Source organism: Leucopleurus acutus (genome assembly GCF_964270905.1).
Source record: "Leucopleurus acutus genome assembly, chromosome: 2".
Taxonomy (NCBI): Eukaryota; Metazoa; Chordata; class Mammalia; order Artiodactyla; family Delphinidae; genus Leucopleurus; species Leucopleurus acutus.
The window spans coordinates 62,328,966-62,345,812 of NC_139143.1; the positions used below are offsets into that span (position 1 = coordinate 62,328,966).

General features: G+C 46.5%; 1 protein-coding gene across 1 annotated transcript in view; it reads left to right on the forward strand.

The window, feature by feature from the left end:
- Window positions 1-775, forward strand: part of TNR (tenascin R) — a gene marked incomplete at both ends in the record, with an annotated part of 83,466 nt that extends 82,691 nt beyond the window's left edge. Inside the window, one exon of the mRNA XM_082834436.1 lies at window positions 656-775. Within this exon, the coding sequence (XP_082690562.1) occupies window positions 656-775 (120 nt within the window). The remainder of the gene's footprint in view (window positions 1-655) is intronic.
- Between the last annotated feature and the right edge of the window lie 16,072 nt (window positions 776-16,847).

The following is a 16,847-nucleotide window of genomic DNA, read 5'->3' on the forward strand; positions in this document are numbered from 1 at the left end:
TCCCATGAAAAGCTTATCAAGTTCAGGGACAGCGTCAGAGGCTCAGCTTCATCCAAAGAAGTGTCCTAGGAAGGGAGAGATCAGAAATAGCAGTGTAAACGGGACTGTCTTTCCCCATTAGAGACCACAAGTCCATAGGCTGGGTTGGGTGACAGGGTGACCAACTGGGCCAACTGGGACCTCTCCAATTTTAGCACTGAAAGGCTAGCGGCCAGGGCACCCCTTAATCCTGGGCAAACCAAGATGGTTGGTCACCTGATAGGTGGAAACCACCTGACTCTCCCATCAGGAGTGAGCGGTCAAACACAGTTATGCTCTTCGAAATGCTTCTATACTGTTGGGAATTTGAAATTCAATACTAGTTACTGGTGCGTGCAAATCCTGAAACCAAAACCAGAAAGCCAGCAATAAGGAATGACCTGCAACACATTCCCATTATAGACCCAGGCCACTGGCAATGTCTAAAGAGAAAAGCTAGAAAAAAATCTCTGCGCTTTTGCCCTTATTGGGAACTCAGCTTCAAGCTTCATGTTAATGGAAAATGACTAAATGCACATCTTGGATTCTCCACTCTCATCATCCTCTATCTTTTCAAGCTGGCAGTTCCATTGAGGGGGTAGGGGTGATCTGACATGCTTATCTTTCTCCTTCCCAGGGGATCAACTGGTACCATTGGAAAGGCCATGAGTTCTCCATCCCCTTCGTGGAAATGAAGATGCGCCCCTACAGCCACCGTCTCGTGGCGGGGAGGAAACGGCGGTCCTTGCAGTTCTAAGCAGTGGGCGGCTGCGAGCCAACTGACCTTTTCTGTCATTTGTTTGTATTTTATAATATGAAACAAGGGGTGGGGGACATAGTAATGCTTTGCAACATATTAAGAGCGTTTGAAGGAAGCAGGATGTAGCAGGAATCAGCTGAGAATCAGCAGCTCATGGTTTCTGCTGCCCCCGGGCCTGACCCTCTGTCTCCATGCTCCCTCCTACCCCGTCATCCTTAACCTACCCCTCTTTTCCCACCAAGGAGGAAAAGTGAGACGTTTTCTTAAAAGACCAATTCAAAGGCAAATTCTGGAGTCAGACTCTGTGACGGTGACAGGCACGTGCCTTCTTTCCTGCCCTCCTTCTGAGCTGCCCTTCACTTCCAGGTATTGCGCTCTGGTCACTGCCTTGGATGGCCAGGTTCTCACCCCAGCCCAGAGAAGAGGCCTCAGCAAGAAAGCTTTGCCAACAAGTCCCCTTAAAAGGAAACAGATTAACCTCACCCCGTCCCAGCAACCCAAGGCCTAACGGGCCAAAGATTCTCATCTGACACTCTTACTCTTACCAGCCAAGTGTCCTCTGTCACCTTTCAAGAGTAGTGGCCTCTTTTCCAGCCATCCCATCCTTTGCCCACTTCCATCCTAACCCTTAGACCCCCTACGGCCCCACAAGCGCAACCACTGTTTTGGATTCTAGCTCCCAAGGTGTTGCCTGCCCCTGGCCTGGGCTGCATAGCAGCTGTGTACCTAGGGGTCAGAAGTCCCTGCCCCTCCCTTGGGTCACAGACAGCAACTTTCTTTGAAGATGGGAGGGGGAGATAGTTGTGGTTTGTAGCACTTTGGGGTCAGGCATGGAGGAAAGGACAGAAGAAACAGAAATCAGGGTCCCCGCCATTGAGATGACCAGTTCCATGGGGAACACGGATCTCACTTGGCTCCATTTTCTATATTTCTGGTCCTATTTGTCATGGATTTTTTTTTTCCTGAATTGCAAACGAAAGGCCTCATTCCTGTCTTTAGCCAGGCTCTCCTTGGGGGTCGAGGTGGGGGGGCTTAATAAGAGTCAGAAGAAGTTATATGACCAGCCAGCCATTCCCCTGACTGATAATCCTTGGGAAAAGGTGGAATTTTAGGGTTTTGGTTTCAGTTTTCTCCTCTTTTTTGGTCCTGTGAGAAACAGGAATGACCTCCTTAATGAGGTGAGCTCATGAGAAGCCTTTCTCCATCTTCTTTTATTATTCTGCCTTTGAGAGGAAACATGAAAAGTGCCAACGGAAATACCATCTAGAAATCCAAAGGTGAAGAGGGGAGGAGTGCAGGCCTACCTCCCATTTTCTGAGATGTGCTCTCTTCACTGGCATGATCTGATTTTTAAACCCAAGAGAGCTGGGGGCTCTAAAAGCCATGACCCTTCAACTTCTCCAATCAAATGTCAGCTGCAAGCATCCCTGCAGCATCTGCCAATCCAAGCCCAGTCTCCCCAGCTGCCTTTTCCCTTTCCTCTCCTTTTCCTTAAAGCCCCAATTCTGTTTTTTGTAATGCCCACATTTAGTCAAACTGGGGCATCCTGGGCCTTTCCCCACCGATCACGGGATGAGCCTGAGAGTTGGAAATTTTCTAATGGAAACATCCACAATCTAACCAAGCTCTGTTAACCAGGAAAGGAGAGTCCCTCAGACTGACAACCACCCTTCTGAGGTGATGAGGATGGAGTCAGCTGCCACTTGCATTCTCTCTTTAGCAGACCCTCAAGGCCTTGTGCACTGCCATGGTGTGGATGTGACTGCCGGACCAGTGTTGGACACAGGTTCCATTTCTCAGTTCACCATGGGCTTCAAAAAACTAGGGCAAGGAAGAAGAAACAGAAACAATCCTTTCAAGAAACTGTTGATTAAATAAGATTTAGATAGGGAGTGGGACACCAATGAACAGTAGGAAGCATGTTGAAGGAGGAACCTGGCATCTCAGGAATAGGCCCAGCTCTGCCACTTTGTTGGCACTGTGACATCAGGACAGTTGTTTCACCTCTCAGGGCCTCAGTTTCCTCACCTGTTGTAAGAAAGTTTAGACTAGAATGGTTTCCCTTTCAGTTTTGACAGTCAGTAAGGCTAGTCTTTGACCTGAAAATGGAAATTGGCATTGGTGAGAGAGCACAATTAAGTAATGAAAATTCACCAGAAGCCCTGCTTTATGAAAGACAGAAAGAGAGAGACAGACAGAGAGAAGGAAGGAAGGAAGGAAGGGAGGGAGGGAGGGAGAGAGAGAGAGAAAGAGAGAGAGAGAGAGAGAGAAAGAGAAAGAAAGAAAGAAAGAAAGAAAGAAAGAAAGAAAGAAAGAAAGGAAGGAAGGAAGGAAGGAAGGAAGGAAGGAAGGAAGGAAGGAAGGAAGGAAGGAAGGAAGGGAGGAAGGAAGGAAGAAAGAAAGAAGGAAAGAAAGAAAGAAAGAAAGAAAAAGAAAGAATCAGAAGTCATCAGTCAAATATACACACGAGTGTGCAGCGCACACACACACACACAAGAAAACATTGCAGAAAAGATTGTGCCAAATAAGTGGCTGAATTCATTTTGTCCATAAAAGCAGAACCCAGGGACCTAGTGCCAGTACAGCCCACCTCATCAAGGGAACTGAAATGGAAAAAGATCATGAGTCTCCATGCTGTCAATTCAGGTGAAAGCCAAGAAACAACAGTGGAAACCCAAATCTGTCTTTTATTGGAACCATTCTACCCTATGGAACATTTTTATAAATAATAGCAGCAGCATTGCCTAGATTCATGTTAAAGAATTTTAAGGCTAGAAAGGAACTTCAAAGATTAGCTCACCCAACATTCTAGAAAAGGATTTATAGATTCCTTTTATGAAGTAGAGTGATTTTCTCACAAATTTTCACCATTTTTAAGAGACACTGTGCCCCATCACCTCCCCAAGGCCCACGGTCAACTTGACTCAAAGCTTCATCAATAGACTCATGCATTCCTGCTTATCCTGTTCCTCCAAGTACCCGTGCTCTTCCCAAGGGTGGATCCAGTAAGCGACACTCACAAACCACTCACCCTCACACACCAAAGTTTCCCTCAAGGGACTCAGAGGGAATAGAAGTGGACTCTGGTCAGAGGCAGTTAAACTGCAGACACATCAGGATGTGTATTTAGAAAAAGAAAAAAAAAAAAAACCCTACCACCAATGACTGCAATACACTCATTGCCTAGACCTAAGACACAGACAGTTGCTTCTTTTTGCATTTCCCCATCAGATAATTTCCAACACAGTAAACTCACATTCTCCAGGCTTCTATCTGGAAGGTGAAGGGGCGGGGGTAGTGGGGAGATGACAGATCTGTGGAAAATTCCTGCTGGCCTTTAGACAGATTTAACTGGAGGAGGGAGACTTGCTAAGTGTGACCACTGGGGCATTTACAATCCCCAGTCACCTCCTGACAGTGGGGTTGAGGATACCCAGGGCCTCCAGGGTTTCAGGAGAACTCATACCAAACCAGGACCCAGGAAAACTGGCCAACTGATTTGTAAAAGAAACAACAACACAATGGCAGCAAGAAAATGCAAAGCAAACTTCCAGAAAGAGTTAAATCCGCCCTATCCTTCACCTACCAGCTCCCACTCCACTCCTCATGGAGCAGCAAGATACCCAACACCTGTGCCCTCCCACCTGGGAAGGAACCAGCTCTCTGCACAGTGAAGCTGTTACTTCAAAGACAAACCTGAACAACCAAGGTTGCCAATGAGCTCAATGCCAAACCAAACAATCCTTAATCGCATTTATACCTTCAAAATCCAGCCCCAGAACTGAGCTGTAGATTAAGGGACAAAAGGTCATTGTGGAATATTTTCAAAGAGCCCTTTTAAAAGTATCAGTTGAGAGAGGGTTTATGAGTTCTTCTTTGTCCTCTCCTCTAGAAGATAAATGGAACCTGTGAGAACAGTGGGTGCACCAAGCTGAGGGGGTTGAAATAGACTAGCAGGTGGCCTGGATTTGCAAATACCCCTTGGGCATGAAAACATTTTTCTTTTTCTTCTTTAACCTCCACCCAGAATTTCAGGAAAGGTGGAGCCACTTAACTCAAGATATGTGATTTTCTATGCTTGCTTTCTTATCGCCAGACTCCTACTCAATCTAATCCCTTACTTCCATTTCTTTCCCTCCAAAGGGGGCCCTATACTTGCATCTCACTGTCCATTCTTAAAACTTTGATAAGGAACCTCAGAAAGATTCACACTTCAGTTTCAATAATCCCAAGAGGGTGGGGTAATCTGTTTTCACTTGCCTCAAACTTGCCATGGCTGCAAGAAGGGCCCTGGGACCTCAGAGGGCTGGAGCAAATCTGTGAAGTTTAGGAGTCTGCCCCTTGCACAAAGCTCCAGATACTGAGAGCGCTGACTCAGTTCTGCATAGCCTCCCCGGGTGGTCTGTTTGCCTCCCAGCAACAATAACAGAGAGGTTCTTTGCTCTGCGGAAAGGTGAGTCACGTGGCCCAGCCACAGAGGGGCTGGCTTCTGCACTGTACCTATAGCCTCTCTCTGGCTCCACTTTAGGGTCCCTTGGCCAAGACCCTGAAGATCTTTGACTCAACGCTTCCCTAAACCTTTGTTTCTTCCATAACCCAACCCCACACAGATGGGATAAGGTTTCCCTCAGCAATACTGGAACATTCTGGCACTACCAGGCCAAAGAAGTACTCACAGGCCAAATGGAAACCTCTAAAAACAAGCAAGGGAAAAACTCTAGGATAAAGAATGTGTTGGTGTAGATTCAGGTCCAGTTTGAAAGAATGGGTCTGGTTCATCCTAATTGTATCCACACTGGATTTACTGAAGTCCATTCTGGGCTCTTCAAGCTTTGAGAAACAGCTGGGAAGAAAAAAATTAAATGTAAAATACAAAATAACATAAAAAAGAAGCTGATGGGTCATTGGAGACAAAAACCAAGCTTTCTACAGATGGTCCCACAGTAAAAAAAAAAAACAAAAAAAAAAAACAGAGACCAGGCGTGAGGAGCCCTGGTAAAGGGACCAGCATTAGTTCCTTGAGTTCTAGCCCCCGACCTCCCCACAGAGCTCCTGTCAGTTCACCCACTTCACCAAATGAAGGCACCAGAGGCCTTCACGGCACGGAAATGAGAAGCGGAAGGACTTTCTTTGCTTGCTCAACCAATCTGCCCGGACCTCGCTCTTTCTTCACAGCAGCCACAAGCCCAATTTGCCATCTCCAGCATTTCTGATTCCTTTTTCAAGGTCACCCCTTGCCTGAAGCATGACTTGACTGCACCTGCAGCACTTCATTGTCCAAATGTCCCTGGCAAACCTTGCAGTGTTTGGACAGTGTTGCATTTTCTCCGCACTGGAAATCCTCCCTCCTTCCCCAAGCTTAATAAGGCTATTGCGGGGCATCCAAATAACACAGCTCTTGTTCCTCAGAAAACCCCTGTCTGCTGTTAACTTCGTAAAACAGCTCCTCATTGTTGCCTGTGAAGCTGGGCTGATGCTAAACTTCCAGTTCAGTTAAGCCTTCTGGTCTCACGGGCTCAGCTCTCCCAGGTACTGGCACTGGCTCATTGGTATCAGGGGATCATGGGAGGCAGTGCAAACATCCCAGGAGGCCTGGAACACTGAAGCCACGAGAGAGGGTGTGGGCCCAGGCGCATGGCCAGGAGGCAAATGCATGGATGAGAACTATTGTTTCCTTCCCATCGCTGGTTTGGCAGCCCCCAGGAAGACCCTGCATTCTTTATTAACATCTTGTCCTTGACACTAATAAGCTCAACACAGCTTCCAAAAGGCAAATATGGGAAACTTCAGAGCTGGAAGGGACTCTGAAAATCATCTAACCCATCCCCCTCATTTCATTCTCCAGGAAACTGAGGCCCAGAAAGGTTAGGCAACTTGCCCAAGTTCACCCAGCTAATTAGTAACAGAGCTGAGATCAGATCTGGCATATCTTTTTCATTTTTTCTCTCCCCAAATGAAGACTAAGAGAAATGGTATTTATTGCATAGCTACTATTTTCCAGATACTGTACTAGGAGCTTGACATCTATTACTTTGTTAAATCTTCACCACACTGTTAAATCTTCACCACACCCTGGCTCAAGTTTAACCATTTTACAGATGAGAGAACAGAAGAACAGGAAGGTTAAGTAACACGCCCAAAGTCACACAGCTGCTAAGTAGCGCCATAATTGGAAGCTCTCTGTCTAACTGAAGTCCATGCTTTTGCTGCTTCATGAGGCTGCAGCCCTTTAAATTTATTTAGCCAAGTGGCCACCATCTTGGATTTACTAATATTCTCACAAAGGGGCTTCGAACGCCACTTCCTCTCTCCTCTCTGTCTTTTAAGAAAAGGGAGTTCTTGCATAGTTTTTGCCACATACTCCAGGGGACATTCAACCTCACCATCAGAAGTAAGAAACATCCTGGCAACTTTTTCCTTTTCCTTTTTTTTTTAATTTGGGAGGTGAAGGAGAGGGTCACAGTGGGTTGGGAAGGGAAGATAAAGACCAGAACACAAACACTATTTCCCCCACCCCACTTCTTGGAGAATATGCAGCCTCTGTCTCATCCAACATTAGAAGAGTGAGAAATTCCAGAATCATTCTTCTCAAACTGAGGCAGAAGACATGGCCAGGATTGAGGAGGGGGATGCCCCCAGAATAAGCATGGCACGTGTTCCTGGAGTGTCAGTTTTACTCTTGAATTTGGGAGGAAAAGGATTATATTATTCATGTATTCAAAGCAATGCAGATGGCATCAAATGCAGAAATGCCAAGAATTTTTAGGCTAAAACCTGTAAGTTATAGACTGACTTGGGCTCCCTCCTTCTAGACTCTCAGGGGTACTAGGACCTTCATGGTTCTTTGCAGGGTCATATCAGTGGAAACTTTTGAGGAATGAGGTTAGAAGAAGGCAGGAGACAAATTACTTGTGTTCATTCCCTGGTTTCTTTACCCTTCTCCCTTCCTGCTCCCACCTCCCAGTGGGCAGGGGGCCTCAGAGGGCAGTGGCTATAATCTCAGCTCTCTTTGCTACTTTGGGGAACTTAGAAGGCAACTGGTACTTGGTAACTTGTAATTTTCACTGCCTGGCCCAAATTCCAGAAACGAGCCCCGGTCTCTTATTTGAACAACATTTATATGTAAAGGAATACGTGTCCTGGGAGAGATCTCTGCATTTTATGGTCCTCTCCCATGTAGGGGCTGCTTGGGCAGCAGTGACCTCTGTGTTAGATGCAGCAGACACCACAGTTTCCAAAAACATGTCAGTCAAGAAAGTGCTCCCCTGCCAACTCTCTGTCCCCACCCATGACCTCCCTGATGCCTAGACTCGTACCACGGCCCCACAGACCAAGGTTCACAAGCTATTGCTAACACATAGACTCCCCCTTCCTATCATTCCACACACCCATCCCATCATTCCAACCTCAAAGACACTCCAGGCCCACAGGAATTCCCAGGTACCCTAAGCAAGTCACCGTGATTTTGAGGGAGCTGTTACCTGGGGCTCGGCAGCTGGAACCCGCCCTGGTGGTCTCTAGACTGTTGTTCTGAGAAATCATAAACACCAAATCCTCCAGTCCCTCCGAATTTGAGTTTGTCGTTTTAACTTTTAACAAGTCTTTTCAGGTAAAAATAACAAAGACCAGTTTACTCACTTTGTAGCTACAATGTGCCTGGAAGAGCATTTACTTAAAAGAAAGACTGGAAGGAAGAAAAAAAAACAAGAGGAAATGGAGTACACACTCCTCAGGCAATGCACACTTAAATGAACTAAAATAACGTTAAAAACAGACAGAGGAAGGGAGAGGACTAACCCATTTCCCCCATCTTTCCATGGCACTGTAGCTCAAAGACTGGAATCTCCACTTGTTAACCATTGTTAACTAGTATTTTTAGTCCTGGTTGCTTTTAGCCTCTGTATAGTTCCTTTTTTAAACACATTTTCTATACGTTAATAAAAGATCCTGAAGGAATGATGTGCTTCTGCTGAGTCCTGTGGGGAATCTCGGAGGTGCACCTTTCTTCCCAACTGGCCAGCCTTCTCCTCTGCTCCGGCCCCTCCCCCGCCCCTCAGTGTTCACCCATCACTTCCGCCAAAGTATCTTCTTTGCATCACCCTCTTGGGTAGTGAAGGGGTACCTGGACCCAATCCCATCGTGTATGTGGAAGCTTCCCCACACCAACAAATAATTCTCAAACACTATCGACCTGGAATAGAATCAGGTGAAGGGCTCAGTCCCGGGAGACCGACCTCCGCTTCAGACACCAGTCTCAAGACCAGCTTGTGACCTGTGCCTCTGGTTGGCAGCTACAAATTGGAGGTTCCAAGACCCCCTCCTTGGGTTTGATTAATTTGCCAGAGCGGCTCACAGAACTCAAAGAAACATTTTCCTTACTAGATCACTGGTTTATTATAATAGGATATAACTCAGAAACAGCCACATGGAAGAGAGGCATAGGACAGGTCATGGGGAAAGGGGCACGGAGTTTTCATGCCCTCCCCAGGCACACCGCTCTCCCCAAATCTCCACCTGTTCACCAACCTGGAAGTTCTCCAAACCCTGTCCTTTTAGCTTTTTATTACATAGGTATGATTGATTAAATCATTGGCCATTGGTGACTGTTCCAACCTCCAGCCTCTCTCTCTCCCCTCCCTGGAGGTCAGGGGGTGGGACTGAAATTTCCAACCCTCTAATCGTGTGGTTGGTTCTCTTGGCAACCAGCCCCCATCCTTAGGTGCTTCCAAAGGTCACCTCATTCACATAACGGAAGACACCTTTATCACTTCTCAACTTTTAGGAAATCCCAAGGGTTTTGGGAGCTGTGCGCCAGGAACGGCAGATGAAGACAACTATGTATTTATTATAAATCGCAATAACACAGGTAGGCTGATCTCATTCCCAATGTCTTGCTACTCCATCTGTGTTTCTTGCCTCCCCTGTTCCTATTCTCTCATTATAGCCTCGTTATCTCTACCTCCTTCTCCCCACCTCCTCCTCCTCTATCCTTTCTTCGTCTCTCTCTCTCTCTTTCTTCCTTCCCTATCTCCCACTCACCTTGAATTCTCCATCTCACCCTTTGCATTTATCATCAGGAAATGTCACTGCTGGGTGGCAGCCTCTGCTGGATGCCCCAGCATCACCCGGACTGGTTCTGTCTATGATTCTGAGCCCTTGATCAGCCACAAAGACTGACTCATTATCCAGCTCCCTCAAGCCTGCAGTGCCCAGTGGTAGCCAGATCGCCAAGGCTCTAGTGCCATCTATGGGCACCGGTGGAGAACATCTAACAGGCCCAACTCGTTGGGCCTGCTTCCCATTGGCTCAGTCAGTCTCCAGCTCCTCGTGACCACCTGCCTCTCAGACTTGGTTACCTGGGATAACACCGTCTCTTTCTCTCCCTTGAAACTAGTCCCAGTGCACACTGTCAGATCAACTCTAACCTCCAGGTAACACTAGGTGAGACCCAGCAAGGTAATAGCCCCAAGAGGGGGGTCATGAGGGGAACGTCCATGCAGTTCAGTGCTACAGGCATGCAGAGCCAGGAAGTATAGAGATGACTGTGACAGAGCACGGTAGGCGCCATAAACCCAGACAGGCTCTTCCCCAGCTGGCTGGGGCAAGGACGTGGGGGGACTACCTGAGGAGGTCAACCTGGCTGGGTCTCACGACAGTAGGCATTAGCCAAGGGAAAGATGAGTAGGGAACAGCATGAATGAGAGTCAGAGGGCATGAAACAGCAGGGCCAGGAGTGGTGAGTATTCATGTTGGCCTGGCTCCCTGGGGCCCTGAACGGGAGTTTGATGACAGAGCTGCTCACAGGGACAGACTGAGCATTGTGAAATCCCAAGGCCAGCAGGGAGAGACTTTTCTCCACATCCCCATTTTAAAAGGGAGACATAGAGCATACTTTTAAAAAGGGACAGATTCCCAGCCTTGGAAATATTTTTTTTTTAAGTTTATTCCTCTTAGGAATAAACCTTTTCTAAGCACCAGCAGGCCTCTCCTCAACCCTGTGGCTGTGTGAGAAACACGGACAAAAATCCCAGCTTCCAATCACGTGACAATCTCCCACAGAAGGCATCCTACTCGAAAGGGGGCAGAACACTTTTCTTAGCCTTTTCCTGTGCCTCTTTTCCTAAAAAGCAGATTTCCGTAATATCAGACAAGAGAGGCCCTTTTTTTAAAAAAAAAAAATCACATTTCCTGGTCCTATTTTAAATAAGCCACCCCGAAACCCATATGTCAGGATTATGTTACCGGAGGACTGACCTTTGTAATATTCAGATAAAACCCATCCCCTGAATCTCGTCCTGCGTGTATCTGGGAAAAGGAAACTAAAGGGATGTCATGGAACTCAAAGGCATTTCAGGAATTAGTATTTATTCCTGAGGTGCCTGAATGCTAACATTATGTTCTAACTTAAATGAGTGTAATTCACCCATTGCTTAAGACCTGTGGGCGCATTTACAACCATCTGAATACAGATTTAATCATTGCTGTGTTGTGGGAACGAAGAACTGCCACGGGTAAAATTAAAAGTGGATTATTAAGCAAGAGAAATGTTGACAGCATTAACAATCAGTGCGATTACCAAGAACCCGACCTAAACACAGTAGCGTCTCCTCTCCCTTCTCTTCACTCCCAGCAGTGACTTCTATGCCAGTTATCAGTAAGACATGATCGCAGAGTAAGAGCCCATGGGGCCTGTATCTCTCCTCTCATGTGATATGTACAATAGTCTCCATTGCCCAGGCTTTCAAGGAACATGCATTGGACTCGTAAATCTACACATAACTTCATCTCTTATTCCTCTTCCCTCATCTCACCATCTGCGTTCAATGGGCACCTGCTAAGGACCAGACCCAACGCTGGCCCTGCATGTGCAGAGATGAAAGGGCCGCCTCTCCCTTGAAGAGATTTCGCCTCTTTTTGCCTCTTTCTGCTTCTGTCCACTGGTACCAAACTCCCTACTCCCCAATCAATGTTCCACACATATGTGAGTGAAGACCCTCGATTCAAAGGTTTTACAATAAAACAGAGTAAGTTTTCCAAATTGATGTTTATGTGTTCATGAGGAACTGGAAAGAGATATACAGTAATAGAATTCAGTCAATTAGGATGAGGTTTGTCATTTCAAAACTGACAAGTTTTTTTTTAACTCAGACACATTTCAAACACTAAGAAATGTGGCAATTAAGGCAAGTTCTTGAATCCGAAAAGCTAACAGAACCTTCTCAAAGGACTGATTACTATAGAATCTTCCTTGGGAGGGGGAAGGGGGAAGAGGGCATCAGAAAATGTTCTGGTACTTTCGGATGCGGATGCCCTTTAATGCCTTAAGTAAGAATTGCTATGCTCAGAGATGACTACTAGGCACTCATTCATAGCTTGTGTAAAAGCTTTGGGTCTGCTCTTCATGACAAACAATGTGCCCTTTAGAGGTTTCTGGGAAATGAGTATAAATTACAAGAAATGCAGTGGCAATTATGAAAATTCAATATGCTAGCTGTACAGGAAATTTAAAGATACAAGGAAAACAGAAAGGGCTCTGAGGGAATGTGTAAATTATGTCTGTGTGTAGGCAATACCTGGCGTGATCTGTGACCCACACTCCTTTTTATGACTCTTTCCCCCACATCAATAAAACCCACAGAGTAATAACAAAAACTTGTATTTACAACCAAAGCTACACTGAAACAATGAGCAGCAATGACAACCTGGATTGCTATTAAAGGCAACTCAGCTGACTTACTGACTTAGATGAGCGAGGGATCACTGAGGAGGTCAAGGTGGAACCACCTGCCCTCCCCCAGCCCCATCATGTACCATTTAGAGACTCTGAGAGACATTTATATAAATCTACCTTTGACCCCTTATTTTCCCCCCAAAGAAATGACCTGAATTTTAACTCAGTTTGAAATGCCCATGCTTGCTATAGGGCAGGGTTTCAATACAGCAGTGCAAATGACATTTTGGTCAGATAATTCTTTGTTGCATTGTAGAATATTTAGCAGTATCCGTGGTCTCTACTCACCAAACTCCAGTAGGACCACCACCCCCTCCAAAATTATCTCCAGACATTGCCAAATGCCCCCTCAGGAGCAAAACATCACCTTCAGTTGACAGCCACTGTCTAGGGAGATTTATCACAAAAGAAGATGACTTCAATCCCAGCTTCACTGAAGCAACATTTTCAGAAGCTTCAGCCAGTCCATCTCAGTCCAAAAGAAAAAAGAGTCACCTAAATTGAACATTGCTGTAGATTTTCTATTGAATTTCTTTTTATATAATTTATAAATGTTTGAAAAGCATATATCTGTTTTAGTTTCATTTTGTTATAATTACTCTGGGTATTTTTGTGGTATAAGGTTAGATTCCAAGGCAGCAAGTAGAATTTATAAGATGGTGCTTGCTGAAAATGACAGTATGACTTACAGATGGTTCAATCTGTCATGGCTCTCCAGGACTCAATTAAGTTTCAAATCCAGGGTCACTAGGAAATTAGACCTATGGCTCTGTTGCTCCACATGAAGGACAATAATAAATGGTATTGATTGTCTAAGATCCCCAGATACTTCTCAATCTCATATGTCCTGAAGGTTTCTTAAGAACAAAGAAATCAAGGGAGAGTTGGGCAGCAAAGACAGGAGGAGGGAAGGCTTTGTCCCAAAATTCTACTTAGGTCCAGGATTCTGGTCAAATAAGCAAGGAAGGACAGTATCATTGCCTATGTTCCCCCAGAAGAATGTGTATATCAAAGTCACTTGCCTAAGAGGGTGCTCTGTGATGTTAGGGAAAGCAAAAGGCTGAGACCCCCAGCAAGGGAAAACTTTAATTGTGTCTCAAGAATAGAATTGGAGCAAAAGGGAAAAATAGATAGCTGTCCATGAAAGCAATCTACTGCAGCACGTGGCAGAGAAGCACACCTACCATTAACCCTTTCCCCAGCCCACCCTCCCAAAGAAGCTCTTCCAGAACAGGAAGGTGGATGCAAGGAGGGGTGTCATTTTTACTTCCAGATTTTTCAGAGGAGTCACCGTGTTGATTTTTCTTTCCTAGTGTCCCAGCCATGCCTGTAGAGCCACTTGGCCTAGTTTTGTGCTTAGAAAACGCAGCCACCATGGTAGATCTCTTTAATGTTATGTTACTTGTAAAGGTCATCTGGGCTCAGGAGAGTATCAACATGCAAGTGTGACTAACAGCTCTCTTGGTCAAATGGGACAGGTCTGGTTCAGTCTCTCAAGAGATTCTGATGAGGTCCCTTTCCTACAGGGATGGGCACAGCCACAGAGCTCACAAGGGAGGAAAATGTGGGGTTCACATCTTGGTACCAAAGGAGATGTGCTGCTCTGCATCATGGTCTTTTCCACCACAGAGTTTTCTTCCAGATCAAGAGCCACTGAAGCAGCTCAGAAAGTGCTTCTCCCACTAGGTTCTGGCTTTATCAGATTGCCAGACCATTTGTTTCTCTTCCAAGTCCAAGCCACTCTGAAGGGTCAGCCCTCCAGTTTGGTGAAGTAGAAAGCGTATTTTCTTTCCATAGGCTTAGAGGGGACTGGGAAGGGATTGGGAAAGTACCAGTGAAAAGAGTATCCCCCTCATCTGTGAGCTCCTTGAGGGAAGAGGCTGGGTTTTCCATTTCTATTCCCAAAATTTAGCCCAGCCCTCTGTATGGACTCAACATAGAATTGATGTAAACGGAATCGAATCAATCCTATCTTATGTCTATAAAAGAGACTCAAAAAAAAAAAAAAGAGACTCAATTAACAGCTTTAATTATGTTAAAATTCAGGATAGATCCCTAAAATAGCATACTTTGAGACTATTTGAGGAACAGAGGAAAGAATGCTGGATATTAGGTCAGAGGCCTATGTGATCGAACTATTTCTGCCACTTACTGGTAACATGCCCTAGGGTAAGTCCCTTTGCCTCTCTGAAGCTTAGTGTCCTTATCTCTAAAATGGGAATAAGAATAGCTGTCCTTCCTACTTCAACAGACTACTGTGAGAGGCAAACTTTAAAATGTGCAGAAAATACTTTCAAGTAGGTATCCTCACTACTGGAAATGCGATAACTTGGTGAAGGTATAACAATGTTGAAAATCATGCTTAAACCTCAAATATCTTCCCAGCAGCGTTATGATCTAAACTTCCACTAACCTAGTTCCCTAAAGCAACTTATTGCCTTAAAATAATGCCCTGGGAAAAAGAAGAGCATCAGCTTGCTATCATGGGTGAGCCGATGGCCACCTGAGAACAGGAGGGGGCAAAAAGATGAAAAGCCAGAGAACAAGGAACAGAGGACACAAGAGTGGAACAAAGCAGCCACAGCTGAGGTCAGCCCCACCGCTGACTCTTCGGGTGGAGAGAGGTGAAGAGGACCAGGCTACGTTGAAAGCCAACCCAGTATGTTCCAGAGCTACTGCCTAAGGACAGTCTGGTTCCATCTCATTCCCCCACCAGACGCTACCCTGGGACATAGAGTCAGGACCAGGGAGACCCTAGCAGGCACTCAGCAGTCACCAGAGATGCTTAATAGCACTCTTTTGGATGTGTGGGTCAGGGCTGCTCACTGAGACCCTGTATTTATCAAAACTCCTCCCAGAAGACCATACCTGGTTGTGGTTGAAACCTGCTGGGCTCAAGCATCAGCCCCCCAAAGGGCATGCTTCACTAGCACAGATGATGACTTCTAGGGAGGGGGCTCCTGTCTGGCTTTTGAGGAGCTGTGGACTTCAGTTTCATTGAGTGAGGAGTCTGGGGCTAGAGCTGAAATACTCAAGGGATGGAGAGGCTGAGCACTGCCGTCAGCCCCACTACGTTCCCCCAACATGGGGGTCAGACCCTTAGCCCCGCTCCTACATAAACATGAAACACATGTTTGAAGAATATTCACTTGAAAAGGCCATTATTCTGGATGCCCACGTCTGAACCCAGCCTTGCCCTCAACTTTGCTAAGAAACCTCACATAGGACTTCCCTGGCGGTCCAGTGGTTAAGACTCTGTGCTCCCAATGCAGGGGGCACAGGTTCAATCCCTGGTCGGGGAAGTTCCACATGCCGCATGGCGCAGCACAAAAAAAGAGAAGAAGAAAGAAACCCCACATAGGAAAGAGTATGTGTTTCTGCTCCTCAGAATGGACCCCAAACTTCCCACTGACAGAAGCTTGGTCTCTCAGAGAAGGCCCTTGCCTGACCCCTGTCCCAACCCACCCCGGGAGGTGGGCACTCATCTCTCCCCCACTTCCCCCTCCAGCTATGGAATGGGGACCACAGCTTGTCATAACCCAGCTCTGATTCTGCCTGGTGCTATAGGGCAGTAGTCCCCAACCTTTTTGGCACCAGGGACCGGTTTCACGGAAGACAATTTTTCCACAGACGATGGGGAGCCGCAGATGAAGCTTCCCTCGCTTGCCTGCGGCTCACCTCCTACTGTGCAGCCCGGTTCCTAACAGGCCGAGGACCAGTACCGGTCCGTGTCCCCGGGGGTTGGGGACCCCTGCTATGGGGGCAAAGGGCTCAGAGCCACCTTCAGAGCCACTCATCCGTCCCAGGTCCTGACTTAAAAAAAGAAGAGGAACAGAAATTACCACGTTCACGCTGAGTCCTCAGTTTCCGCTTACACCCAGGGGCACAGACAAATCTGTAGTTCATCAAGCCAGTTGTTTTCACTCTGGTGGTGTCATATGGACTGTGACAGATATGCTGAGACACTGGAGCCTCTCTGCTGCCGTTTTCCCCCGCCAAGGCACGGTATTGCATGCTGATAGCAAGAGCACATCTCCCCAGGCAGAGAGCCCGCTGCCCATGAGACCCCGCAGGGCAGAGAGGAAGACCATGTCCTTCAATGCAGTTTCTCATCTGACCCCTCCCAAGCATGCCTCACCTAGAGCATTCATTCACTTGTTCTTTCACTTGTTTGTGTATTCATTCATTCACTCATTCAACAAACAGTCATTGAACACCCCCTGTCTGCCCTCACTGTGCAAGGAACTGGTGGAAAGCCAGGGCCGCTGGAGCTCAGATGGATGGTGAGTGGGTAACAAAGATGCAGCTGTGAAGGAGGGCAGGACCTCACCAGACAGA